Genomic DNA, 26,895 nt, shown 5'->3' on the forward strand with positions numbered 1-26,895 from the left:
AGGTACATGTGCAGCAGACAGTATAGTGGGAAGAACAGGCATCAAGCCATTCATATAAATTGGTATGTGTCTATGAATTGTCATGGGCATCAGAGAGATGTTATATAGAAGCAGAGTGTTTTTTTCCAATCTCTTCCTAACTCATGTTTGTCCACTCCTGTCTTGGGGGAAGTGGTATTGAGCTGGGACATGAAGGACAAATTTGCATCCACCAGCAGAGGCGTCCAGCAATGTACCCAGTGTATAAAAAGACAAGGCGATTTGAGGAGCAGAAGGCAGCTTGCAAGAACTAATAAGCATTCAGCAAAGTCAGTCTAAAGAAGCAGGCCTTGGGGATAGGGCTACACAGGCCCTAAATGGGTATGGTGGAGTAGGACTGATCTTCGCTCATATCCAGGGCAAAATGGTGGTGGTTTCCTGGAGGCAGCCACACACTCACCCATCACAATGTCCACACCCTCCATGCTGCACTCCACCCAGCACCCAGCAGACAGGCCATCTCTAAATCGCCCACGGAGAGAAGGGTTCGACAGAAAGTACAGCAGCAGCTTCAATGCCAGCGTGGTGGTGCTGGGATGCAGGTGACCCTGTAGGAGCAGCAGGAACCAGTCGGGTCCCAGGTTCAAAAACACCTGTTCCTTTGTCCTAAAGAGGCAATACATTACAAGAGGTTATCTCTCATCCCATGAACAAGAAGCATGCCCTGAAAGACAAATGTGGCCTCACAAGTCACCCCACATAGGGAAGTAAGGCAATGCTTGGCCATTGAATGGAGTATGGATTATATTTTGAAGGAATATGTTAAAAGGTTGGCATGGTCATTGCACCACAGATTTATCTTTTAACAGTGAGATGCAAGCAACCAGAGCTTCTCAGGGCAACTGGGAACTAAGTACAGGCCTGAAGACAAGTGTGCTCCTTGCAGCTCTACTCGCTGCTATTCATATTCTCCCATCTCACTTCATTACCAACAGCATAGTAATCTAAACACACTTTTATTTACGTCTGTCTCTGGTCAAAGCTGATCAGAAATGTCCAGTGGTTAGCTGTGATGAACTGTCACTTCCAAACATGGGCTTTCAAATGCTGTACTTAGATCTGCTAGAGGGAACTGGGTGGCATGGAGGTCAGAAGCCTGTCTAGAAATGACAATAGAGAGCAAAAGCCCTAACCATCTAAGAGTCATAGAGAGGTTGGTCTGTGCAGGGCAGGCTCTCAGCATCAGCTGCCACAGTAGGCATGCTGAGGGGATGGCTGGTGACTACCAACACGAGCTAATACTGGACTAGATGTGAAGAAACTGCCTCTCTTTGTATTGCCTTTGCTGCTTTCTAACTGGGTGGCTTTGATGGGGCTCTTAATGTGCTCTGCCATTTCATTCGATGACGATACAGATGATAGTGCTGGACGTAATGGTACTATAGATGATGATAGTGATGATGTAATGATGGGAACCATGATGATGCTAGCAATGATAGTCGTGGTGGGGAAGTCAACGGTGGTGGGGAAAGCGGTGGTGAAGATAGCGATGAGAATTAGCTTATAGAATCTTCATGATATCTTAGGCACCCTTCTCAGAATTACCTGGTAATTCACTTTATTCTCACCCTGTCCCTCTGTGAAAACTGCATTTTCATTCTCACAATGAGTAGAAGGAGACACACAAAGGTCATGGAACCTCCTCAGGGCCTTGGGGAAAGAGTCAAAACTCCAGTCTGCACAGTTTTCAGAGTGCAGATGTGTGAGAACCACACAAGACAGAGTCTCTTCCAAAGAGAAGAGGAAGGGACAGGAAGGGAAAGGGCTGGACTCACTCACCTCTAAGACACTTTCCAGATGGTGTCCTGATTCTAAGAATGTATAGATTTATAGACTGAGAGATTGGCTTTAGTGTGTATGTGTGTGTTCACATGAATTTGTGTCATGTGTGCATATGTGGTGTGTATACATGTGTGTTGTATGCATGTGTAAATACATATGTGTTGTATGAAGGTGTATGCATGTGTATATATGTGTATGCTATATGCATGTGTGTTGAATGCATGTGTTTACGTGTATGGTATATGCATGCATGTTTGGTGCATGAATGTGTGTATGTGTTGTATGCATGTGTGTTATTGCATGTATGTGTGTGTTACATGCATATGTGTGGTGTGTTTATGTGTGTGCATATATGTGTGAAGACTACAAGTTGATGTGAGAATCTTCCTCTATCATGCTCCAGCTTATTTTTGGTACCAGGGTCTCTCACTGAATCTGGAGATCACCAGTTCAGTGGACTAACTAGCCAGTGGCTACCTGTGATCCATGTGCCTCCACCACGCTCCCCAACACTGGAGCTATGGACACACGACATGCATCTGCTTGTGAGAGCCAAGGATCCAACTCAGGTTTCCATGCTTACAAAGCAAGTGCTTTACCCACTGAATCACCTCTCCAGCCCCAAACTGAAGTGATTAGCCACTATTTTCAGTTTCTGTGCTGGGGTGTTCCTCTCCACGACATCACCAAATACACCTACTGACTCCTAAACTCAAAGAGAGAACAAAACCACGGAATGGCTGGTTTAAGGTTGCATCCTACGAGCCAGGAATACAGTATACAGTATTCTGGTATACAGAAGGTACTCAACAAATAATTGCTAAGAGAATGACTACAGAGTCTCGGGCAGGCAACAGGAAAAGTAATGTACTCAGTCTTGTGGTTAAACATTATTCTGACAGTTAATTGAAGTCAGATATTTCTTTTTATCCAAGTTGGAAGAGCTAACTAAACTGCTAAGTGAACAGCACAAGAATTTGGCAAACCTTCTCTCTGATAGATGTTATTTAGGCTAGCCATTTCTCTGTTCTGTTGTCTGCCAAGCATAAGACATCAAAGACAGCAGTGGTTACAACTGCCAAAACAATAGCCATTATAGGATATGATGGTGACAAAAGGATTTATTGAAATGATTTCAAATCAGTTTCTAGTTCTCTGTGCCCATGGAACATTGCATCAGTACATCTCAGGGCAAGGTCTGGTTTATTGGGTGGAGAGAATATTATTTTCATTCTGACTAGTGAGGACACACTGCAGCAAGCAGGCTCGGAGATGCTTTTCATTAAGAAAAGGTTTTAACACCCTACCCTGCGTGAGGCAACCCCAAGCCAAATCACTCTTCCCGGGTACTCACTCAGAGGACAGATGAAGTTGGGGGGAAGATATTACACCAAACAGCATCTCCAGCAACTGGTTTCTAAGCCAGATTGCCTTTCCAGATGTTTGGCTTCCAGCTAAAGAAGGGGGAAAAAAAGAAAATTCAGATTTGAGAGCAAACAGATGTAAAGAGACATAATATTTGCTACAGCAAGCAATTGTATTCATCAAACACATAGTTTACTTAGAAATTGGGCACAGATAGGGCTCAAAATCTTGGCACTGAATTCTAGACTTCCACGAGACACTTGAAAAGAGCTTTGGAATATGTTGTTCTGTTTCCCTTTACTTGGAGGTAGATTCAATGTTGTTTACTCTTGGGGAACAATCTTTAAGATGATAAGGTCAAAAATACCTTTCAGCGAGAAGCAACCTGACTCTTCAAGCGTCAGAAAAGCTCTAAAGGACAAACTCATGACATTTAACAGGGATTTAAATCAAAGACTCATATCAGGCATGGCTATGCCCATCTTTAATCCCAGCAGTAGAGAGGCATGGGCGGTCGATCTCTGTGAGTTTATGGCAGCCTGGTCTAGCTAGGGAGTTCAGACCAATCAGAGCTATGTTACACAGTGAGACCCTCTCTCAAAAAATAAGGGTGGGATGGGTTAAAAATCTCAGCATGAAATACATGTGAGAAAGAAAGCTGGCAAACTATGTCACTCTTGACCCCCTATCCATTCACTCATTCGCTTGGCTATTGCTTGGTGACAAGTTCAAGGAACACATACCATACAGCAGAAGCTGAGAGAAGAGTCATATTTCTATTTGATTCTGGATCTATCTCTTGACCTTTTGGTTCTGTCATCTGAGAGATGGGAACAGTAATTTCTGCTTATGAGGCTTGGACTAAGAAGAGGCCCCGAGAGCATTCTGTGATGGTGAGGCTGTTTTAGATCTGCCCTGTCCAAAGCAGTGGCTACTTGCCCCATGTGGTGACTACGCTTTCAGAATGTGGCCAATATAAAGATCCAAAATTCCAATTTGAACCATTTGAATTTTGTTGTTTTATTTTTGTGTATGTGGTATGTGTGCACGAACATGCTTTTGCGTGTTCATGCCTATGTACGCACACATGGATAGAGGCCAGAGGTCAATGTCAGAATAATCTTCCTCTATTGCTCTCCACATTATTTGTAGAGACAGGGTTTCTCACTAAATCTGGAGCTCACAGATTCTGCTAGACTAGCTGACCCAAGAACCCTAGAGATCACCCTGTCTCAGCCTCCCCAGCACTGGGGTTATAGATACATGCAGGCGTGCCTGGTTTTTCATACGAATGTTGGAGATCCAAGCTCAGGTTCTGTGTTTGTAAGTAAGCACTTTACCAACTGAGCCATCTCTCCAGCCCCTAATCAGTTAAATTTTACATTTAAATGGCCCCATCTTGAGCAGTGCAGATCCAAAGGGCCCAGGGCAAAGTGGCTGTAGTTGCTGCCCTATGCACCCCCAGCAAAGCCATACTGAGTAAGACAGGACAATTGTTATGCATAGGTAAGAAAGTGGCTCAAAAATCACATCAAAAGCTGGGCAGTGGTGGCCCACACCTTTAATCAGGAGGCAGAGACAGGTGGATATCTGTAAGTTTGAGGCTAACGTGAGGTCAAGGACAGCCAGGTCTACACAGAAAAACCCTGTCTCAGAAAACAAAAATATCACAGACTATACATTATAAGAAGCCCTTGGACTTCAGAAATAAAAAGCCTGTGGGACTGGAAGTGACCAGTCTATCAGAGAAGGTAGGGGATGGGGCAGGCAGGGGGTGGCATTCCTGGAGAGACAGCATGCCCCCAGTATGAACAGAGGTTGTCGCCTCATACAAAGCTATGTGTACTGCTTCAGAGGGCCAGGTTGAGGCTCCTTGGGATACTGAGGGACCAGTGTTTCAACCAGGAAAGGAGCCTGAGGCTAGCATATAAAGGATGCCTAGACAGAGAACTGTCTGTGCTGTGGGCCTTGGAAACCCACAGGAGGGTGCAGGGTTTGAGGCAGGAATATATGACTTGGTGGATTGTGTAACCGGAATTATTAAATGTAGCTTCCTCGGTCACTGTTTTGCCCTCACAGCTGTGGGTGTTTCCCCTTCTTTCCTACAGCTCATTTACATGCAAGGTGGTCCCCAGTGTGTGCCTTGGGTGCCCTGAGGGTCATCTGATGCTTTGGCATCTGAAGAAGGGGATCTCACCAGGTACAGAGGGGTCCTGGGCTCCATCCAGGCAGTTCTGCCTCTCGTTCACTGACGAAGGTTTGAGGGTGTATATGACAAACAGTCCGACCCTGTGTGCAGCAAGAGAAGGACACACTTAGGCAGGGCTCTCAGCTGTGCCCGCTGGGTTTGTGGTAAGTGCTCGCTACATGACCCACTCAAGTGGGGCTTCTAGTGAAAGTCTGAGGGAAATGGGATTTTGCTGGGATCAGCACAGAGTTTCTAGAGACTTCTAAATCTCTAAATCTATCAGGGTTGGGCAAAGAAGTTAACTCTGGTTCTTCCAGGTCAGCTTTTCAGATAGGAGTGAAGAAGGAAGGATGGGATGTGGAACCGTTTGACCATCCTGAGGGAGCTCAGAGCAGGTAGACACAGGGGCCATTGCTGCTAAGGTTGACTGTGGGAAAGGATGATCCTGAGTCCTTGGGATGGGTGTGTGACTACTTGAGGCTGGGAAATCAGCCTCTTCCACCCTGAATCGAGTAAATCTACTCTTGTCCCAATGCTCCTCCCTGGCTACAGATCTCTACAAAGGCCTAGGTATTGTTAAGTACAGGGGTGAGGGTAGGCATATTCCCATGTAAAATAGTTCCAGCCTCTTCCACCTGTACGGCCACCACTCCCAGGAGCTTGTTCAAGTACCTGAGTAAGTCCCGGATGTTAAAGTGGCCCTTCAGTTGACAGCCCAGAATGGCGATGATGGTGGAGACCTTGGACAGGGCCAGGCTCGGTTCATTGAAGAGGAATATGAGCTTGGGTACCAGCTGTGCCTGGTGGGCTACTTCAGCATTCCTGGGTCCTTCCCTGGTGAGCCCGGGAGAGAGACAGTAAAAGCTTTGGCCGGAATGAACCAAATTCTGTTTCTGCTAAAAAGGTTTTCCAAGCTAGGCTTGTTCCATGGCCCTCGGACTCCAGTGTTCTCCTGGCAACTAGTCAAGACACTAGAAGACGCCCATCAGGTATGTGTCTGCCGAGTGTCAGAGTTACTGGAGCATGTGCTGATTGTCCCTTCCCATCCCGGGAAACCGCCTTTAAAGACAACCCCAATTACTGACTTGAGTTCTGAGCCTCGGGGAGAGCTAATGCCGGCCTCAGAAAACCCAGAACAAAGACAACAGACACACATGTGACCCAAGAGCACTTCCCAACAAGTAGCAGCGACCTGCAGAGCCCGTCTGCATGCCTGATCTTCCTGCCCACCCTAAACCACAAAGTGGATGAGCCAGAGGAGAGAGATGGAATTCAAGTGCCCACACCCCTCCTCAGGATAATCACGATCTTATTTCCAGTAAGTTCTACTCTAAAGACAAGAGCCACAGGGGCGATGTCTGTTACTTAGACAACAGGTACAGAAAGTAGAGAATGTAGAGGGTAGGGAGGTGGATGTGTGTGTGTGGGGGGGTGCTCCTTTGGCCCGTTCTTGTTGGCATTAGTATCTTCAGTTCTGCAGAGTTTTGCATCCCAGAAACAAATGGGAAGAGATCACAGAACTGTGTGACAGGAAAGACCCCAAACCTTCCACCCAAAAGCTGGGGCTACCTAGGCAGAGAGTCAGTCATAGGAGTTTGGATGAAAATTCTGTTTACGAACACATTGATAAGAAGGGCGTAGCGGTTACTAGGTCGCAGGCAGAGGGGTAGTCCACAGCTCTGCTGCCCCTTTCTCCCTCCACAGCCCTTTTGTGTTTGCTGTAAGGCCTCACTAATATTCTTCAGCCTCTGGAAAGGCAAAGCCATGCTCTCAGGCTGGCCGTGAGACCGCAGTGGTCCATCAGGACTCAGTCCTGCCCTAGGACTATGGAGTAAAGCCCATGAAGGGTGCCCAGCAAAGAGGAAGACCCAAGGAGGTGTCCCACAGCCATACCACAGAAGAACATCTGCCCAAATGAAGCAGTGCACACTGAACCAAGGTCAAGAGGGGCAGAGGGGGGTACGTAAGTGGTACCCTAGCATCCTTCAGGCTATGCACCCTCCACTTAACAGATGCTAATGAACTTCTTGACTACTTCCTCCAGCCTCTCCATTTCCAGCCCCCCTCCTCCCTGCATTCTGTCTTCCTCAGAAATTCTGAGGTTTCATTTCTGCCATTGGAACCTCCAAGTGGCTGTTTCAAAGTGACTTGGAGAGGTCAGTTAGAGAAACAATGGACAGAGAGCAGCTCAGGGCCCAGAGCAGCTATACCTTCTGCAGGCCATCTCACCACTAGCTGAGCCCTAACTGGCCCAACTCAGGGCTAGTCCTTAGGCTGTAGACCTCTAGTCCCCAGCACCATCCTCCCAAGATCTATCAGAGGAGAAAGAGCTTCCTGCTGCTCCGCAGGGCAAGGTGAGGACCCAGCATACTGGGAGGTTGCAGACAATACAGATGCTGGACCACTGGTTGTCCTGTCCCCTTAGCCCCTACTATTTGTTTGAAGACAAAGTCCCAACACAATGAAAGACATTCGTTCTAACCCTAGAGCTACTGAAACCCAGCCAACCTTGGTGACTGAAGGATCTCCAGGAGGTGGGAAAAGAGAGCAAGCTCCAGGTTATCCGCCGTGTTTGTCCAGAGCTGAAAGACAAAACAATCTTCTGATAAGACCAAGGTATGGGTGTAGCAGGGTCTGCTGAGTCTGACACTGGGGTTGCTGATGGGTTTACTGCTCCGGAGTCAGGCTAATACCCTGACACTGAGCAGGCACGGAGACCATCCCTAAGGGGCATCCCAAGCATCTCTCCCATCGCCTAGTGCCTCACTGTGGGTCTGGATTCTCATCAAGGACATCTATCAACCACCTCTCCCAGGATGCTCTCATGCTGAATGTTTGCAAATAAGCCCTCTATTGACAAAGCCTTTTCCCGCCGAACTCTGCTAACATGGCCCAGGGTTCCTGGTCCCTAAAGTATAACTGGCCTTCACTCCTCAAAAACCCTGTGTCTGACTCTCTGTGGTACTGGGCAGGTGGGGGGGGGGGCGTCAAAGTGTCTTCTTGTTCCTTCTGGTAGTGAAGAAGGCCTGGGCATTATGGCATCTTCAGGATATAGACAGCACCTGGGTACCATGGACACTCAGTAAATATTGCTTGGGATGGATTGATCCATCCAGAGGTCTGTTGATCCTTCCATTTGTCCTCAGAGTCTCTAGGTGCACCTCTCAGGTCATTCTTTAAAGAATACTTGGAACAACAAAGCACCATGTAAAGGGGGATTGGGATATTATCTTTAATCTTCATATCAGATTGTGCTTCATGGCTTTAAAAGCCTTTCCAAGACACTATCAGATGTAACCCTTATGCCAGCTTGCAAGGAAGAAATGAAAAGCTTGGTTTCATAACTAACCAGAATAGATCATGGCATAAAGATACCTGCTTGGGATCCCAGCACTAGATGGGCTGAGGCAGGAGGATCATGGGTTCAATGTCAGCCCGGGATACATACCAAGACTTTATCTCAAAAGAAAAGTAATAACGAGATCAGAGTAATCAAGAAGCATCCCAAGGCCAAGGTCACACTCATCAGAGATACCAGGGCTAAACTATAAACCCAGGTCTATGAGCTCGAAAGTTGTTACGATTTTTCCCAGCTACTATCAATATGATTATGAAAGAAGGTGAGGTGCCAGGCTTTCTTAGTGTGTCTTATTCTCATACACACACACACACACACACACACACACACACACACACACACACCCCTGAGGGTCTATGCGTCAGTCTCCAGTTTACCTCAAAATTGCAGAGCACATGCTGGAAGACACACGTGTTAGTGAGAGCAGATGGTCGGAAGCCCAGCTCTGCAGTGCCAGCCACTGAGAGGATCAGCTGGAAGATGCGGTGGTTTAGGAAGGCTGTCTTCTTCCTCAGGAGAAAGGCTAAGATCTGGAAAGGAGAGACACACCATGGGATTCCTAGATGAGTTGCTGGACCCCTCTCTCCTATCACCGTTAGTTCCCACAGCATCCCTGCTCCAAGCCACACCCCTCTCTCTGGAATGGCTTCCTTCATTACATATTCCCACAAGACTCACCTGCACCAAGTTCTATGGCACCTTCCCTTTCTATGCCCGTCTTACTGGCTATCGGAGATGTGACCTCTCACAGGGACCTCTGCTTCCCCCTCATTCTCACCCCTCATTTCTCCACGCTTTTCCTCATTTCTCACTGGATCTATGCATTCATCACCATCGGCTCTCATGGGCGCTGCAACATCATCAGGAAGCCACTATGTGTCCACATCTGATCGCACAGCCTTGCTCAGGCTACAGCCCCTGGGTGTGTCCTGCTATTATGCCAGAAGGTGAGCAAGGCATACCATCCACTCCAGGATGGAGAAGACAAGGCCCTTGTTTCTAAAAATGCATTGCAGAGCTAAGGAAGAGACTTCCCAGAAAGCCTTGTGTTCTCAAGAGCTTGGTGACATAAAAATCAAACCACCTGTTAACATCTGAGCCGTTGTCACCTATCCCTTCGGAAGTCAGATCACTGTACATAATTCAGTCTTCAACATCCAGTTCTGACAAAGCTTACTCTCTGCCCCTGTCCCCCCAAACCATCCCTGTTCCCCTTCCAATACTCCTTCTGAAAACGCTGCTCATGGTCGGCAAATATGTGACATTTTTCACTCTTTTCTGGTCTTTTTTTGATACATCTTCAATCTGACATCCCTTTTCCCCCAAAAAAGACCTCACTGTGCTTCCTCTCAAACTCCCCATGCAACCCATCTGGGAATGACTGGCAGGAAAGATCTCCATCAAACCTTCTCAATTGCAGAGTCATGACAACGACATGAATATGTCTGCAGCAACTTTTCTGAGTAGGCACTCTTCAAGGTTCCCCACATATGTCCATAGGCACAGTCATCCCCATCTTCATATCTGCTAGCAGGCCTGTTATAACCATCCCCATCTCCGTATCTACTAGTAGTCCTGTTATAACCATGCCATCTCTGTATCCACTAGTTGCCCTGTTATAGCCATCCCCATCTCCATATCTACTAGTAGTCCTGTTATAACCATACCCATCTCCATATCTGCTAGTAGGCCTGTTACAGTCATCTGTATCTCTATATCTTCTAGTAGTCCTGTTTTATACATGAGAGAACAGCACAAGGAGATTAAGAACTCAAAGCAGAAAATATTTGCTGAGCCCTGACTCTTGATCAGGCTTAATCGGAGTCCTTCATTTGTATGAGATCCTTCAATCCTCACTATAAGCTAAGAAACAGGAGGAATGATATGAATTTTATAGGTGGAGAAGCTGAGGCAGAAGTAAATTGTTTTCAAGGTTAAACAGCAAGTTAGAAGATGGGGCGGGCTTTCAAATCAGTCTGGGTCTATAATCTGGACTCAGCCAGTGTGAGGGAGGCAGAATGAGGCATCCTAGGTGATTCTGGAATCATCGAGGAGAATGCTACTTAGCAGACAAGAGAGCAAACTGGCCCAGACAGAGCTCCTTGCAGCTGTCACCTCGGCACTTCTGTCAATGAACGGCTGAGCAATCTATTGGCTTGGGTGGCCAAGGTCACAAGGGATGCAAGACTAGCTGGGATTCTCTTTCCCAGAAGTCACTCCAGACCTGCTGTAATGCTAGTGGGACTAGAGAAGCTCATCCTGGGGTTGACACCTCTTTGGGAAGCTGCAGGGCCAGCTGCAGGGTCAGCTGCGAGGGTGGGATTACCTGGTACCCACAGATGTGCTGCATCAGGTAGTCACACATGGCATTACTGGTCAGAACCGAGTGTAGGACTTTCATGGCTGCATACATGGTGTGATCATCTGTTGCCAGGGAGATGAGGCCCAAGAGGATGGCAGGTCCTCCAATGTAGTCCAGGCTGCTGGCGGCAGGGCTGGAATGGAACACCCTCACCCCTGAGGGAGCCAAAAAGGACATGTCATTAGTATGTTACAACAATCCTACACTGCAGCAACTCCTGGCAGCCGCCTGTGTCTCTCTCTGCCCACGTACAGGAAGAAAGGGCTGGGAAGAGAGATTGGCGCTCCAGAAATCTTGGCAACATGTCTGTTATTTTCACTCTAATATAGCCATGGCTCCTGCTCACAGACCACACTGTGCTCCAGAGCAAGGGTCCTGTGTGTGTGTGTGTATGGTGGTGGCGGCGGGGGCGGGGGGGGGGGCGGGTAGTTGAGCTCGTCAGTCAGGAAGCAGCAAGCTGAGCTGAGCTTCACTCCTTGGTCACTCTCTGGCTCTGGCCCTCTTCACAAGAACTCCCCAGGACACTCCATCTTGTCTCCCACTCCAGACTTCTAACATGCACAAGCCCTCCTTCCCAAAGTAGAGTCTATTGCTTGACCTACCTAAGTGGCCCACGGCAACAGCACCGAGAGTCCGAAGAGACCCTGAGAGGTGGCCAGCACAGTTTCTCAGCAAGAACACAGGCGTGGCATTGTCACGGGAAGCAATATTCATCTAGAGGAGGTGACAGCAGTCAGTGCCACAAAACCCCTGCGAGAGAAGGGTTCAAGAGACCTAGAGGATAGACACCCCAACGCCCAAGGCTGGTGACATGTGTGATAATTAGTGGAGGATTAGCCATTTTGGGGGTCTGAAGCTAAAGTGTGGGATCACTGTCCCATTCCTCGTTCGTGGGGCAATGGCAAGTGAGTCAGCTACAAGCACACAATCTGTATACCCTGTCTTCTCACAAAGAGGAGGCCATGGGTAGGAGGAACCCAGGCACAAAAGCGAAGCAGCACTACCAAGGCCTTATCAAGCTGGGTGGCAGTGGTGGCACACTCCTTTAATCCCAGCACTCTGGAGGCAGAGACAGGCTGGTCTCTGTGTTTCAAGGCCAGCCTGGTCTACAGAGTGAGTTCCAGGACACTCAAGGCTGCACAGAGAAACCCTGTCTCAAAAAACCAAGTACAAAGACTATCTCAGCTCAGGCTCTGCAAAGCCCCGTTTCTACTGCTGATTCCAGAGACCCAGGAGGAGAGGAATCCTGCCTTCCGTAATCAGGATATGCAGGAAGATACAACTTTGATGCATGCCAGGGTCTCGATCCTGACTCCTGGGGCCCTCTGCCCATCAGAGTGAAGAGAATATAAGCCAACCAACCAACAGTCCTCAGCACCGAACTCAACAGAGATATTAATGCAGGGATTAAGAAATGGTGAGGCACACAGCATCTTTCTTTACCCATGCATTTGGTTGTTGTTCTGTAAGGTCACTAGTGTTCAAAGCAAAGATCAGTTGTAGGGTTTCCAAAATCAAAATGATATTGAAAGAGTTCTGAGTCCGTCACCAGGAGGGGCACACATATTCCTCTTCAAACAATTTTAAAAAGGCTTAGTCCTGGTGGGGAAGCCGGCTGTGTCCTAGCAAATGGGGCGAGAAGTATGGTGTGCGTGCACCTGTCTGTCCGTCCACAAATGGACAAGCACAGGATAGTTACTGAAGCCCTGGAAGCCAACAAAAGCCACACAGCAAAGTTTGTAGTGGGGAAGAGGGAGGCAGGGACATGCGACGCTGTACCTCCTTGGCGATTAGGCGGCTGTCCACCTCGTTGTAGGTGTTTCTGATGTTCATTATGCTGGTGATGGAAGAGCTGGACACATGAAGGCCAAAGGAAACCCTTTCTTCCGCAAAGAGGGGTGTGGCTTCACCATCCGGGCCTTCTCCTAGGACAGCATATCTTTAGTCAGTTCCCTTTACAGAGAAAGAAACTGACCCTTTGACCATTAATGCCCACCACCACACATTAAAGCCGTCACTGGACCGGTGTCTGCATGTTGCTACATTTTGTATATCTGTGTGTCAGAAGTTTTACTCCAGCTATGCTTCTCTGGTTCCTAATAAGAATGAGATTGGAACCAAGTGTGGTGAGGCAGACCTTTAATCCCAGCACTCGGGAAGCAGGGGCATGTGGATGGATGTCTGTGAGTTTGAGGCTAGCCTGGTCTACATAGTGAGACCCTATAAGGACAAAAACAAACAAAACATTGGCAACAAATAAACAGACGGCAAGCTTTCAAGATGGACTCTTCTAGAAAATGAAGGTGCTGCAGGTATGAAATTAAGAAGAATAGAAACACCTATCAAAGCTCTCGCTTCACTTCCAAGTGGCTAAGTAACTTTGTCTGAAAGAGAAAAAACGTGGGACTGACAGACCTAAGACTTTGAGAGCTGCATGGCTACTGTGAACAATCCACTTGGCATGCGTATTCTGGTTCTCAGGTGACTGACAGCAAACCCTTACTAAAGGAACGCTGTATGACTACAGAATCAGTGAACCTCAGGCTCCAGACCCGAGCCAGTGGCTCTGGTCAATGCCGTTGGCCACAGGAAATGAAGGCCACACCAGACCTGGTCCTGGAAACTGAAGCACTCAGCAGCACTCAGTCGCCTTGGCCGCACATAAGGCCTTCAAACGCGGATGCATTTGTCTTTATTTCCAGATGGGAACTGACCCCCTGGACCTGGCAGAGCTCAGAGAGCAAGCTCCCTGCTTGAACAGCCAACAATCAATAAAGAAAATGGGGATGCTGTCTGCCTGTTTAATAATTGAAGACAACAGTATACTTTAGTTAAAAAGCGTCTTCATTAAAAGGAATGTAACTTATTTATCCCATTCCCCCTCCCTTTCCTTGCCGAGAGTATCACTCACCTACCCTCCTCCATTAGGCACTGAGGAGTTGAAATCTAAAGGCTATTGTCATTTCCTCTTCTGTGACAGTTTCTCTTGGGTTGTAAATATATAATGCTCCAATTACAAAGGCCTCCCCTAATGATTGACCTCTACTGAGTTTATTCTTTATAAATATGCTATAAATAACTGGGTACCCACTTAAAAACTCGTACGAGCAGAACCGTTCTAAATCAAAACACTCCGTACCTTGAAGGTGCACAGCCTGAAAGTTGCCACAGTACCTCGGGCCAAGTTTGATAATAAGAGCTAACGCATCTACTGATATGTCTTCTTCAAAGAGGTATGCGGGGCCAAGACGCCAGATTAGTGACGACTTCTGTTTCCAAATTCTAGGGGTCCCAATGTAGCCATAAACATCCACAAATGAAGATGGGTCCATTGAAAGGAAAGTCCCTGGCAAGGCCTGAACATACAGCATCTGTTAAAACAAGAGCAGCACTTACCCCAGAGCCATCAAAGTTGTATGTGATGATACAATGTTAGAAGCTCATTTCCCATACCAAAATAAAATTTTGTTTTATCTAAAAAGTCAGAAAGATGGCTCTCAAATCTGGGAAGCACACAGCAGAACACCCCAGAAAGTGTAGATGTGGAGGGGCGTGGCACTTCAATGTCACTGTTGGAAACAAATTTGACAAGAAATATCAAGAAACATAGACGTCCAACTTCCTTGGCCCACTCATTGACTAAGAACATTGCACCAGGTCCATTATTGGAACATTAATAGTTGCATGTACTTACAATAATTACTGCTACATAGTTCAAAAAGAAGAAATAAAAGGTTTCTATCTGCAGATGGCATGCCCATGAGTGTTTTCAATCTCCTGGAACTACTGAGTGTATCAGAGTCACAGGGTATCCAACCAACACAAAAATCAACTGCATATCTATAAACTAACAGTGAAACCAAACCCATTCACAATTATTCAAAGGAAGAAAATGGTGTATTTAATAAAACATGAACAGGATCTGCATACTGAAAATTCCAAATTGATAAGAGAAAATTCAGAGATCTATGTTAAAGGAGAGATACACCATGATCACGGATAGAAAGACTCAACATGCTAAAGATGTCACATTCCTTCTCATTGGCTTGTAGGCCAATGCAAGGTCATCAGGATATCACACATCCACACATCCACACGTGTATACACACATGCAGATACACACACATATACATAAATATACACAAACACACACACACACACACATATATATATATACATAAATAACAAGTAAAAATGGTGAGGTAAGTAATTAGCAGATCATATCAAGGCAACATCTTGGCTTTGACATTGACCTTGGCTGAACCAATAGCTTGTCCGTCCAGATACGTGGTCACAGTGCAATTCCTCTTCATTTCTTTGCTGACCACCACAGCCAGGTGATACCACTGGCCACAGGTCAGCAGCTGGCTGCACCTGACCTGTAGCTGGCGTCCTGCAGAGGGCTCGGCCTCATCTTCAGGCTCCATGACATCTGCAGAAGAGAACAGTGGACCTCACATGAGGCAATATGCTACAGAGACCCAAGAGCAGCGACGAGGGTGATACCCCTGGCTAGCCCACGTGGGCCTTATGTCTGTGGACCAGACTCCCTGCAGCAGTAGCTGCTGCAGACTCCCCGAGCTCAGCCTCTGTACCAGACACTAGTTAAACATGGCCACCAGCATTACCTCACTAAACATCCACAGCCCTGTGGAGCGTGGTCCCCGTCATTGCACCCACTTACTACCCTAAGGCAGAGAGCTTAGGCCAATCACCCAGTCAGCTCTTACAGCTTCAGTCAGGCACCTGTCAGGTGACCTGAGAGGGAGGAGGCAAGCAGGAGGAGTCAAGCAGTCTGACTAAACACCAAGAATGTGGCCATTTTCAGGACTTCCCATAGACTTAGCTGGGAGGCAGTGACTCTTAGCACAGGAGTGATGGCTGAAGTATCTGGGCTTGACCCTAAGGGAGGTGAGCTTGGGGATATGCTGGAGTCTGACGGGCAGAGCCAGGATCAGCCATTGGTTCTACTGAGCCAGCCCAATCAGGCTTCCAGGTACCCAGAGTTACCAACCTGCCACGTGAAGAGCTGTCAGCCCTCTGAATTTGGGTCATTTGTGGACAGGTCTAGGGCTACTTCAGCTACAACTAAGTTGAGTCTATTCTTCATAAACCTCCCCTAATGATGCAGTCTGTGCTCCATATGACTGACCCCAAGTGCCACCAGTGTTCCTCCTGTCAGGGCAGAACTAGTTTTCTGGAAGGTCAATGAGCACGACCTCCAGAGCCACGCAGGCCCAGAGCAGAGTGGCACACTACAAATATTGACTTAGACCTTTCACCGTGTACAGAAGTCAAGGGAGCATTTAAAAAGATAAAGAGATACAGGGTGTCACCAAGTTTCCATGTACATCTGTGTGAGAACATCTGGCTGGGCCTCATTCCCCACACAACAGCCACACAGGCCTTGGAATCCAGGGCCTTACCCAGGGGCTGAAACTCTTTCTCTTCTGTGGACACAACCAGGGAGAGGTCATCCATGCAGAGGCTGACGGAGAAGCAGATAAAGGGCTGCTCAGTCCTGGCCAGGTGGCGCACCAAGGTCAGGAAGCGCAGTGGGTGGCCCTCCATGACAGTGGCCTGCCGGCTGATGAGAAACCAGCAGGAGAAGGTGAGTCCTCCTGGTGGAGGGAACAGCCTGGGGGTGCCTGGGGGCGGAACACAACATAGCTTTACACTCTGTCCTGCCAAGGAAGCGACTGAGACACAGACACCAGGCAGCTCTGACTCCACCCTGCAGGGCCGCCTACCAGGAACCAGCTCTGTATCTGGCTTACTCTACACTCCGCACTCAATCCTACTCCACCAAACTTGGGGTGCTTCTCACTATTTGTGCCAGGATAAGGAGGCTCCCAGACCTGGAGCCCTGCTGCCCTGTGCCTTTGCAGGGCATGTGGTCTTGCCAAGGGAGCAGAGAAGTCGCTGTCCCTGAGGCTTCTCTATATCTAAGCCTCTGCAACTGATCTCAAGTCAGGCTTGGGGCCCCGTGGAGGTGAGGACCCTAGCTCAGCTGAACCTAAGGTGAAGAGATGACCTGGTCCAAGGAAGCACCACGTCCTTATTGCAGCAGAGTTGGCAATACCGATGGCACTACTGTCCCCACTAGCATAGCAGCTGCAGCCGTGTTAGCACACTTGGGACCATTCGTAGAGAGGAAGTCTGTCCTGAACTGACAGGCCAGCCATGAACCACCAGGAACCAGGCTTTGATAATAGGGAACGCTGACCTCAGGTCAGTCTGAGCTCTTGCGCCGTGCTGCCCAGTGTGTTGTAGGTTCAGTGAAAGGCTTTGGAAAGCATGACCAGGCTCACAGCTGATGCCCAGAAACCACCTACCATGGTTTCACCTCCTCCTGATGTCCCCCCATCCCAGAGCTTACACCCCTCTCTAGAGAAAGCTGACAGCATACACTGCTCCATTTCAGCCAGTTCCTGGCTTCCGTGCAATGGCTCAGCCTCAGAGGCAGCTACTCCACAGCTGTCAATGCTACCTGAGAGCTGGCTGTAGAGTGAACCCACGCAGTGCATGATGAATAGGGTAGCTGCTCTAAGGGACCGTGAGCAGATGCAGTAGGCTGAAGTCTCCTCATCTGCAGAAACTCGAGACTGATGAAAGGGTCCCCTAAGGACTTGGGAGACGCTTACCTGATCCAGTCCCTCCAGAGATGGAGTGCTCTGTGCTGGACCCCATGACCGTAGACAAGGTTGGAATAAAGAGGCAGCTGGAAATAGGAGAGAATTGCTGGTCATTGGATGGCATCAGCAGTCTGGGCTGTGACATCTCCCTGCTCCACCCTACTCCAGCAGCAGTATGCCCTCTTAGGCCATCGGGTTCCAAGAACAGAAAACAGTTGGCACTGATGGGATACCCAGAGAGGATGAATCATCCCTGGGGGTCAGACAACATGGAGAACATTCTAGAAGCAGGTACAGTAGGAAAGAAGAGGGCTCTGGTCCTCCATGGATAGAGATTCTGCCATTCCCCACTGGACAGAGGTGTAACTACTTAAATACACCTCTGTTTGAGCAACGAGAACCAATAGGGGCCAAAATTGTGTAGCCAGTGTTATATATCATCAGAGGTATTGGGAAAATAATTAATCATTTTCCAAATATATAAGAATTCTCCATACCCATAACCTTCAACAGACATGTCAAATTCCACAAAGGATGGAGTCAGAGCTGCCCTCTGAGGCTGCAGATTGCGAGGGGAAGTCATGGAAATGAGGCTCAATGTTGTCTGGAGGGCTGTGGCTGAATCTTGAGAGGTCCACAGGGATCTGTGGTCCTGAGACTCTCCAGGGCATGGGCTGGCATCTGTATGTTTTTCAGTTGTATCAGCACATGACCCTGAGGCAGGGAACAAGAAAAAGATGTGTGCTTGCCTGAGGTACCACTCCTGTTCTGGCAGTATCTCTGATGTTTCTGCCACAGCCTAATGGAGCATCCTGCAAAAGTCCCTCAGTACTTTCCAAATACAGTGGACCCTCAGCCTGGACTCTGCCCATTTAGACTCCATGCAATGGTGGCAATAACCACCTCTAAGTGACTTCTTTTAAGTCTAGCATGTTCCTTTCTCTGCATAGCATTTGCAGCTGCTGCCAGTGTCTTGCTTGCCTGGCTGCCATTCCTTGTTGGCCTCACAGTGACTTGACCAGCTCTGTCTTCCATATTTGCCTGCCTCTGGCTGCCAGCTTCAAGCCCAGCTCTCCACCTTTGATTCTGAGCTGGCCTTTGCTTGCCTCCGTGTGTGGTCTTACATTCACGGTGTCTGTAACATCCTTCTTTCCAAACTGGATCCCTAGCATGGCAAGCTCTCAGATAGCTGGCTCGACTCTGGGCATTGTCCAATGCTTCCACTCCCAGCATCCCACTTTGCTTCTGAGCTGCGAACTTTACAAAAAGCTTTGCTGCTCACCTCTGCCCAGTTCAGCACATGGAACCCCTGGGTTGTAAAGAAAAGAGGACCATTGTTTTGTGACCTCAGTAAAAGGGTCAGGCAGCTGCCTAATGCCACCTGTCTCACGTGGAGGCTGGAAGAGGTTCTGGGACCCCAAGCCCTAGCAAACTTCGCCTACCCAACTGAGTAGCAAGGAAAAAAACCTTTTAAAATCTGCCCACTTTTCTATCTTATAACAATCATTCATCAGTAATACAAATGGATTCTCTCTGACTCCTCCCTTCTTTCTCCCAGCATTCAGTTTAGTTTTCCTCACCTAGCTCTGTTCCGCTATAGATCTGCTATAGGCCCAAAGCAGTTCCTTTATTAACCAATGGTATTCACAGCATACAGAGGGGAACCCCACATCAGTTAACTGTTCACTCCTCAACCAGTCCTGTTCTGTCTCCTCACCTGAGTTTCCAGGGTTGTCTTCATGCCCAGGAGACGAATGGAGGCTTTTCCAGGCAGCTGGCTGTGGTGAGCGAATTCCAAGGCCTAGGAACTGCCTGAACATCATAACATCAAGAGAGGCAGCTAAAGTCACATTACAGGCAAACTTTTCCAGACTTCTTCCCTAGAACCTCCACCCCTGACATACAATTTCCAAAAGTCAACACACAAACTGTGTGCCCCTGCCTTGTTATCTATCCAGCAGAGTTGGTGAAGCTGAGGACTTCAAGCTGGACTTCATTCTATGCACTATTTACACGTTTATAAATGTATTTCCTGTGTACTTAGCTTTGTGGCCTGGTCTGACAGGCCTGAGAGTACCTGAGAGGCTTCTCCAGAACCTGGGTCCCAGAGCCACTGTCTGGGGGGTTATTCTCTGTTCCCTCTGCTCCTTTGGAAGTAGCAGTCTGCTGAGTGTGAACTTGAACCATCTTCTCCGTGCTGCTCCAGCACAGTAAGGGCCTTAACATTTCTTGCATGATGCATGTCCCTCCCCTGCTTTCTTGTCCCTTCTCCTGAGTCTTTTCTATCTCTCCTGTGTGCAGGAAGACCTCTGCAGGGTACAATGGACTCCTGCATCTGATCCTCTTCATGCAGGCCACTGCCCCTGAAAGTCTGGCTCTTTGCAATCTGACTCTGGATCCAGTACAGGCCTCAGTATTAACTCTAGATTTACCTCCTTGACATTTCCATTCCCCAGAGAATGCCAGATGAGACTATGCCTGCTCTGTGTGCATACACATCCAATGCTGGTGCAGAGGAGAGGAGGATGCACACACCTGTCCCTGGTGACTTGATTGTGCACAGGGTACTCATTATCCATCCTGCTTTGGGGTCTATGGTTTTGGATGTTTAATGCATGCAGTACCTTAGCACGTCTGGCTCGATGGCTTGGGAGCCGAGCTTTTCAAAGATTCTGATGAGAAGCGAGTGCAGGACACTGCCCCCCGTGCTGAGGGTTCTGCTGCAAAAGGTCATAAGTGTCCGAAGCATCCCTGCCTCGCACATGACCTGGCGATTCTTCTCCGATTTCACCAGGGATAGGAGGTGACTGGCCATAGAGCACTGGACCTCCTCAGAAAGCTAGGAGGCAATCAAAGCAAGCAGTGAGTCTGGGAGAGCGGAATGTCCTCTGGGTGGCTCTATCAGGCCACCTGCGCCCCCCACAACTGCCTATACCCACTGTCTCAGCCGTTCTTCTGAATGCTAGCTTCACCTGCAATAACAGGCCATGGAAAGTCGACTACTTGAGTTAGCTACCAACTCAGAATACAGGCTGCACACAGGAATGCAGGAATCTGGGTCCTCCTCAGAAAGGTGATGTCAGAACCATTTAACACTAGGAAACTTTCTGAGTTGATTGCTACCACTAAAATGTCTATGGATTTCAAAATCAAGACTTACATCTCCTACAAAAGGCAGGAAAATCTGGTCATACAGCTTTCTGACTTTCTCTGAGGAAGTCACTGGTCCCGAAGAGTGGCTATGCCACTAAGTGGACCCACATTCCCCAAGCTGAATTTATTCAAGAAATTTCTAAATTTTAGTTTGTACTTGAGTACCAAAGCTAGGATCCACCTAGTTGCATGAACAAAACAGTCAACACACACATGCATGCATATATACATATGTGCGTGCACACACACACATGCACACCATCCTTTAAATATTTTAAGTCTTTGTTCTACTTTGTGGTTTCAAGAAGTCTATGCCAGTGTCAATGATGTTAGGATACCAGAGCAAGGCCAGGAGAAACCACAATGGCACTTACCTAATATAGTCATCCCCACCCATCCCACGAGAGAGGGACTCCAGGACTCCCCTCGGGTGCCAAAACCCACAGATGTTTGAGCCATTTAGATAAAGTACCATGGTATTTTTGCTTAGCCCATGGACATCATCCCGTACCCATTAAATCACTTTTAGATTACTTAGGACATGCAATACAATGCAAATGCTGTACCATCAACATTCTGTTCTACCAGGAATAATGACGAGAAGCAAAGTCCACACGTTCGGTACACATGCAGCATATTCTACTGTCTCCAATCCATGGAATAGGCTGATATGGAGGCCGGCTGTGATACCTCTCTCATGAGCACTGGCATCTGATCTCACCAAGCCACAGATGTGTGCTATTCCCATCCTCTAGGGAGGTTTCCCTGGAACCTTCCCAAGATTCTCTTTGTCTCGTTCCTCCAACAGATACTAAGGGGCCCTGCACTGGTAATGCAGACACTGCCTACTCTCAAGAGAGTCACAGACTAAAAGTGATATGGAAGAGAAGCCAGGGAGACCATTTATACACAGTAAGGAAAATGCTCTAACACAACTCAGTGTCTGGGAGAGAAGGCGTTTCCCGTGGCCCTGTGTACATTTCATGGACTCTTAAAGGTAAAATAGAGGCCAGGGATGATGTTTGCTTTAAGGGTCATGTTCCACCTGTGACAGCAGTAACTTCTGGGTACTTAGGATGTGCTCTCAGCATTCCAACAAGGACAGAGTGTGTAATCACGGCATCATGGCCGGCTCTGCTCTGTACACGAGGAAGCTGAACTCAGAGAAGGTAATTGCCCAGAGTCACATGGCAAGGGACTGGACTGATGATGACCCTGGGACTCATGCTCGGAAGCATATCACTTCATCACCTCCTTGCCAGGTTTAGTCATTTGTGTAGCTTTGTGCCAAAAGATAGTACCTTCCTGTTGTTACGTCATCCTCAAGACTTACCTGCCAAGCTCCCGAAACTCCTGTCTCAAAGTTAGGACATTCAGTAATTCCCCCTTTCTTTCTACCCGTGTGTGTGTGTGTGTTTGTGTGTGTGTGTGTGTGTGTGTGAGAGAGAGAGAGAGAGAGAGAGAGAGAGAGAGAGAGAGAGAGAGAGAGAGAGAGAGCACTTGTGTATGTGTGTGTGAATTCGGGCATCAATGCATCACACCCTGCACGTGGAGGTCAGAGGACAACTTCAATCTCTGTCTTCACTTTCTACCTTAAGACAGGATCTTTTGCTGTTTTTTTCCATTGTGGATGACATACCAGCTTCCAGGGATTGACGTTTTCTGCCTCCCATCTCCTAGTAGAAGGAGTGCTAGGATTACGGATGTTTGTGTTCTGGGAATTGGAACTCAGGTTCTTAGGCTTCTACAAGCAGCTCTTTTATCCTGAAGATCCCTCTAGCCCTTTAACGCCCCATGTCTAAGTTACCTTGAGTAATACTTCTGGCTTAAAATTTGGGGACATGCCACTATGTGTGGGTGACTTTAATAGTGACTTTCTTGCTGGGCAGAATTTTGTCATTCAAAACTGTCAGCTTTGCCAACACCACCACTGACTGACATTGAAGACATGTCTCATCACGTGGAGGAGATGCTGCTAACACTAGCCTGGTTTCTGTTACTCTAAGGAAATGACTAGCACTGTATATTATAAAACAGGTCCATTTAGCTTATATTTCTGGAGGCTCAAGGGCATGACACATGCATTTGCTTAGCTCTGGCTATGTTATACCTACTTGTCTGTGTCACGTTCAGATGGCAAGGTAGAGGAAAAGGGAGGTGGATCACAAAGTGAGACAAGAAGCCAGAGATGACAGAAGGGGCACACTTTCTCTTTTAAGACAACCTGCTGGGGTCGCTATGTCAATTCCTGTCAAAGGCAGCATGCCCATGGCCTCCCACTAGGCTCTGTCCCTTAAAGCCCCCTGGACACTGCCCCAATGGGAATGGAGCTTCTACCACAGGAACCCTTGAGGGACACATTCAGACCACTTCTAAAGTATCACAGGCTTCTATTTAAAAGTGATCTCTGCACAGCTGGTCTGAGCTTGCTGATACCCACGCTTAGACAAGCAGGGATCAGAGTCTAAAAGCAGACATGATTAAGTTGGTGTACATCAAATAAGTCCCGGGCCATAGCTGGTACATCAAGGGCCTCATCTGTGTGGAAATGCATCAACTTCCCTGCCTTTGCTTCCCACATCTTTCCTCTGATGCTGTCTTTTCCTGCATCCATGTGAACCTTGTCTGCCTTTCTCTGCACTCCTGATAGCAGAGAGAGAACATGCCTCTTCCCGCCGTGACCATCCTCTCTACCAGAGTCGGGCTATCATTTGGTAACTGCATTCTTTTAATTTGGGGTAAGAGTTGGGGAGACAGTCTGCATGAAGCTAGATGCAAAAATAATATCAGAATGTATTATTAATAAGAATTAAATAGAAATGTCTCCAATCTCTAATTTTTCATTACCAGTAAGTATTTACTTATTGCTTTAGGGACTTTGACTCTGTTTTTTGTCTTTTGACTCCCTTCCCCCACCAGAGAGCTATAATTACAATCTAAATATGCAAAAAGGAAAACAGAGAAAGTTTTCAGAGGGGAAATGCTGATCCTGTCTAATGCTGCCACAAGTTCACTCCAAAACTGCTCAATACCCCATAATGGAGGAGGCGAGATTGATTGTTCTCATGATCACGGCAGCCCCATCAATACCAATATTGTCTTGTTTGGAATAAAATGTGCTGGCTTTTTTTTTCAATGCTGGTTCCAGTAAAATAGGGTTTTAGTGAAAATATGAGCAGTGGCAGGAAACCAGTCTGGTTTCTCCCCCTGCAAATGGATTGATTTCCCTAACGCATTGTACTTCCAATGCAGGAAAGGGGAAGGTGGTTCAATTAGGACTCTGTGGTAAGGTCAAGGGTCACCAAGCTGGTGGGTTGGATTCTCAAAGCTAACTCACAAAGCGATAGTGGGGTGGCCCTAAGTAAGGTTCTGCTTTGTCCGCCTAACAGTCAAGACTTGGGTCCTTCCTGGCTTATTTATTCTTTTTCATCCCCCCCCACCTTCCCAACTTTCTTCCTGGTCCACATTAATAAGTCACAGTGTCCAGAAAGAACTGGGTCTCAGTGGAATGGTGACATCCTTTAGATGTGGTTTGTACCCCAAGGGGCCACATTCTGGAAGCTTGGCTTGTAGGATGGCGGCCTGGGATGTGGTAAGACCTTGAAGAGAAGGGCCTGGTGGGAGCTGTATGAGCCGCTGGAGGTCATGCCCTCAGAGTTAGCCTAGTTTGTGGGACCCCAATTTCGTACCATTAGGGCGCTTTCTCTCTCTCATGTTTCCCTCCACTATAATGTCATCTGCCAAGAGGACCTATCAGAGTTGAAGCAATTCTAGTTCTGCAGCCAGAGGCTTTTGAGTCTCCTCTTCTTACAAAGCCTGCAGCACCACTTGCTTTCTTACAGCCGTAGAAAAGGGGCTAACACAGCTAAGCCTGTTCAAGGAGGCTGGAGTGTTGAACACTCCATTCCGCAGGGTGCCTTCCCAACACTAACCCTGATGACCTGAGAGACAAAACCTCTACACCCAGAGTCGGCTTCTTCTAGAACTCTGACAGAACCAGGGGCTTTCTTAGTCACTCATATTGGATTCATTGTTTACTCCAATTTGGTTGAAATGTTCTCCTACTTGGGGAGCAAGGTGACGGGTTTTCCATGACATTCACTCTTCTGGTTACTAAAAATTATAAGAAGGTTGCTAGGATGGGGTCGTCTGGAAAGCAGTTCTTGATAAGTTGTGGGGGTTTTGTTTGTTCTCAAATTGCTTACTTAGAATCAATTTTTTCTCCTTTCGTGGCATGGAGCTGGCGCCTTGCCATGGTTCCACGTTCTTCTGTGCTATTCCTACAGAATCCTAGATGTGGGAATTCGTGATCTCGGTTCAGTTTACATCTTAGCTAAACTAAAATGTATTTTCTTCAGGTTAACATTTGCAGAGCTGGAAATGCCATGACCTCAGCTCCCAAGAGCCGAAGTTCTGGATGAGGAGCACGCCGGGCATATGCATGCTAAGGGCACGGGGCTCAGGCCTCCTGGGCTCCCTCTCCACTGGTCTTTTCAATAGGAGCCATTACCCACTTTGCAGGTGAGGCCCTGAGGCCTGAAATGCTTCCATCCATCTCCTTAGGTCATGATAATGACGTCAGAACAGGCACTGTCTCTAGCTGTCTTTTGAAGGTGGGTAGTTCGCCGCGTATGCTGCCTTCATGTAAAGAGAACTTGGCACCTCACAAGGGACGTAAAAGGTGGCCACAGATGTGTTTGGGTTTGCTAGGTGCAGTTTGTTTTTATTTCTACTTTTCCCCTTAATTAAATGTAAACCCCATTATGTGGATAAATTTACCTTCTGTGACCAGAGGCCTTACTACTCCTTACCACCTGCCTTTATTTATACATTCCCATGATCCCTAGCCCCAAGAAATTCAGTCTGCAATTTTTGTGACTTGTACATAATTTGAGGCACTAAACTTGAGGTGCAAAAACAAGAAATGGCATGGTAAGATGGCAGAAGAAACTAGAAGAATGATCAGCTGCCATTTGGGCCACATGAATCCCACTAATTTTAATGTCTACCCCATCACCCCGGGTCCCAGTGAGCTTTTCGTTCTCTTCATCTCCATGTAAGATCAGGTCCATTTGCTTTGCTTAACAGATCACCCCAAGAAGCCTCCTGGATTTTGAATGCAGCCTGAAATTTTTCATGGGAGAATAATGGAAATACTTGAGGTTGGGCTTTGTGGGAAAGGCAGAAAACACAGACTATTGACTGCGGTACAGTGTAACAAGCACAGATCTTTACCAAGTTCCGTGTTGGGCAAAATAGCCCTTTTCAATCACTCGTCCTCATGTAATGCTATCCACAGCTATTAGCACTGTCGATATTTTAGGTATTTGAAATTTGATGTTTAGGTATTAGTTCAAGTGTTTGAAATACAAAGGCAAATTCCAGAAAATGACACCCATTTCTCAACTTAGACACAAATGAGATCACAGATACATGAATCTCATGTCCCTCCTCTCTGCCTCCATAGCCATTGCCCTGTCCAGAGCCTTCAGGTCTCTGGAACACACGTGGCACTAACTCACTGGAGACAGACAAGGTCTCTCAGATGCCTGGATCCGGACAGGTCACTGCTTTCCATACTTTCTCACGGCCATGCCTCTTGCAAAAAGGGCAACCTGGCCAGGAGCAAGTGGTTCAAGCCTTGCTTTGGGATATATACCAAACACTCAGCAATGATCTTAATTTTGCCCTTTGCTTTTTGAAGCTCCCAAGAAGAAAGATCATATCTGTACTGTACATCCTACAAGGTTCATTGACCTATTAAAATATTCATGATTGTAGAGTTGGGATGTTACAGACCCAGAGCCAAAACTGACTTGGGCTACCTTGAGTCCCCTTAATAGCCAATTTATCGCCCACCTCTGTATCTGACCTAACATCCTATAAGTTAGCAGACCACTAGCTTGCACCAACTCAAAAGTTACGAATATCCATCGAATAGCATCTACAACTCTAGCAAGGCTTTCCCTCCTTTGCTGTGACCCACCTGCCTGCCATGCTCACTCATTGTCTT

General features: G+C 47.5%; 1 protein-coding gene across 1 annotated transcript in view; it reads right to left on the reverse strand.

Annotated features, from left to right (window-relative positions):
- The window catches only part of Wdfy4 (WDFY family member 4), a 226,542-nt gene that overhangs the window by 133,464 nt on the left and 66,183 nt on the right, over positions 1–26,895 (reverse strand). Inside the window, exons 14-28 of the mRNA XM_057770469.1 lie at positions 20,354–20,568; positions 18,227–18,403; positions 17,739–17,815; positions 16,521–16,742; positions 15,348–15,526; positions 14,234–14,465; positions 12,874–13,019; positions 11,697–11,808; positions 11,059–11,249; positions 9,110–9,262; positions 7,883–7,956; positions 6,047–6,208; positions 5,384–5,475; positions 3,176–3,275; positions 440–645 (exon numbers count right to left, since the gene is read on the reverse strand). Of these exons, the coding sequence (XP_057626452.1) occupies positions 440–645; positions 3,176–3,275; positions 5,384–5,475; positions 6,047–6,208; positions 7,883–7,956; positions 9,110–9,262; positions 11,059–11,249; positions 11,697–11,808; positions 12,874–13,019; positions 14,234–14,465; positions 15,348–15,526; positions 16,521–16,742; positions 17,739–17,815; positions 18,227–18,403; positions 20,354–20,568 (2,338 nt within the window). The remainder of the gene's footprint in view (positions 1–439; positions 646–3,175; positions 3,276–5,383; positions 5,476–6,046; positions 6,209–7,882; positions 7,957–9,109; positions 9,263–11,058; positions 11,250–11,696; positions 11,809–12,873; positions 13,020–14,233; positions 14,466–15,347; positions 15,527–16,520; positions 16,743–17,738; positions 17,816–18,226; positions 18,404–20,353; positions 20,569–26,895) is intronic.

The sequence above is a fragment of the Chionomys nivalis genome, chromosome 5, assembly GCF_950005125.1.
Source record: "Chionomys nivalis chromosome 5, mChiNiv1.1, whole genome shotgun sequence".
In the NCBI taxonomy this organism is placed as follows: domain Eukaryota; kingdom Metazoa; phylum Chordata; class Mammalia; order Rodentia; family Cricetidae; genus Chionomys; species Chionomys nivalis.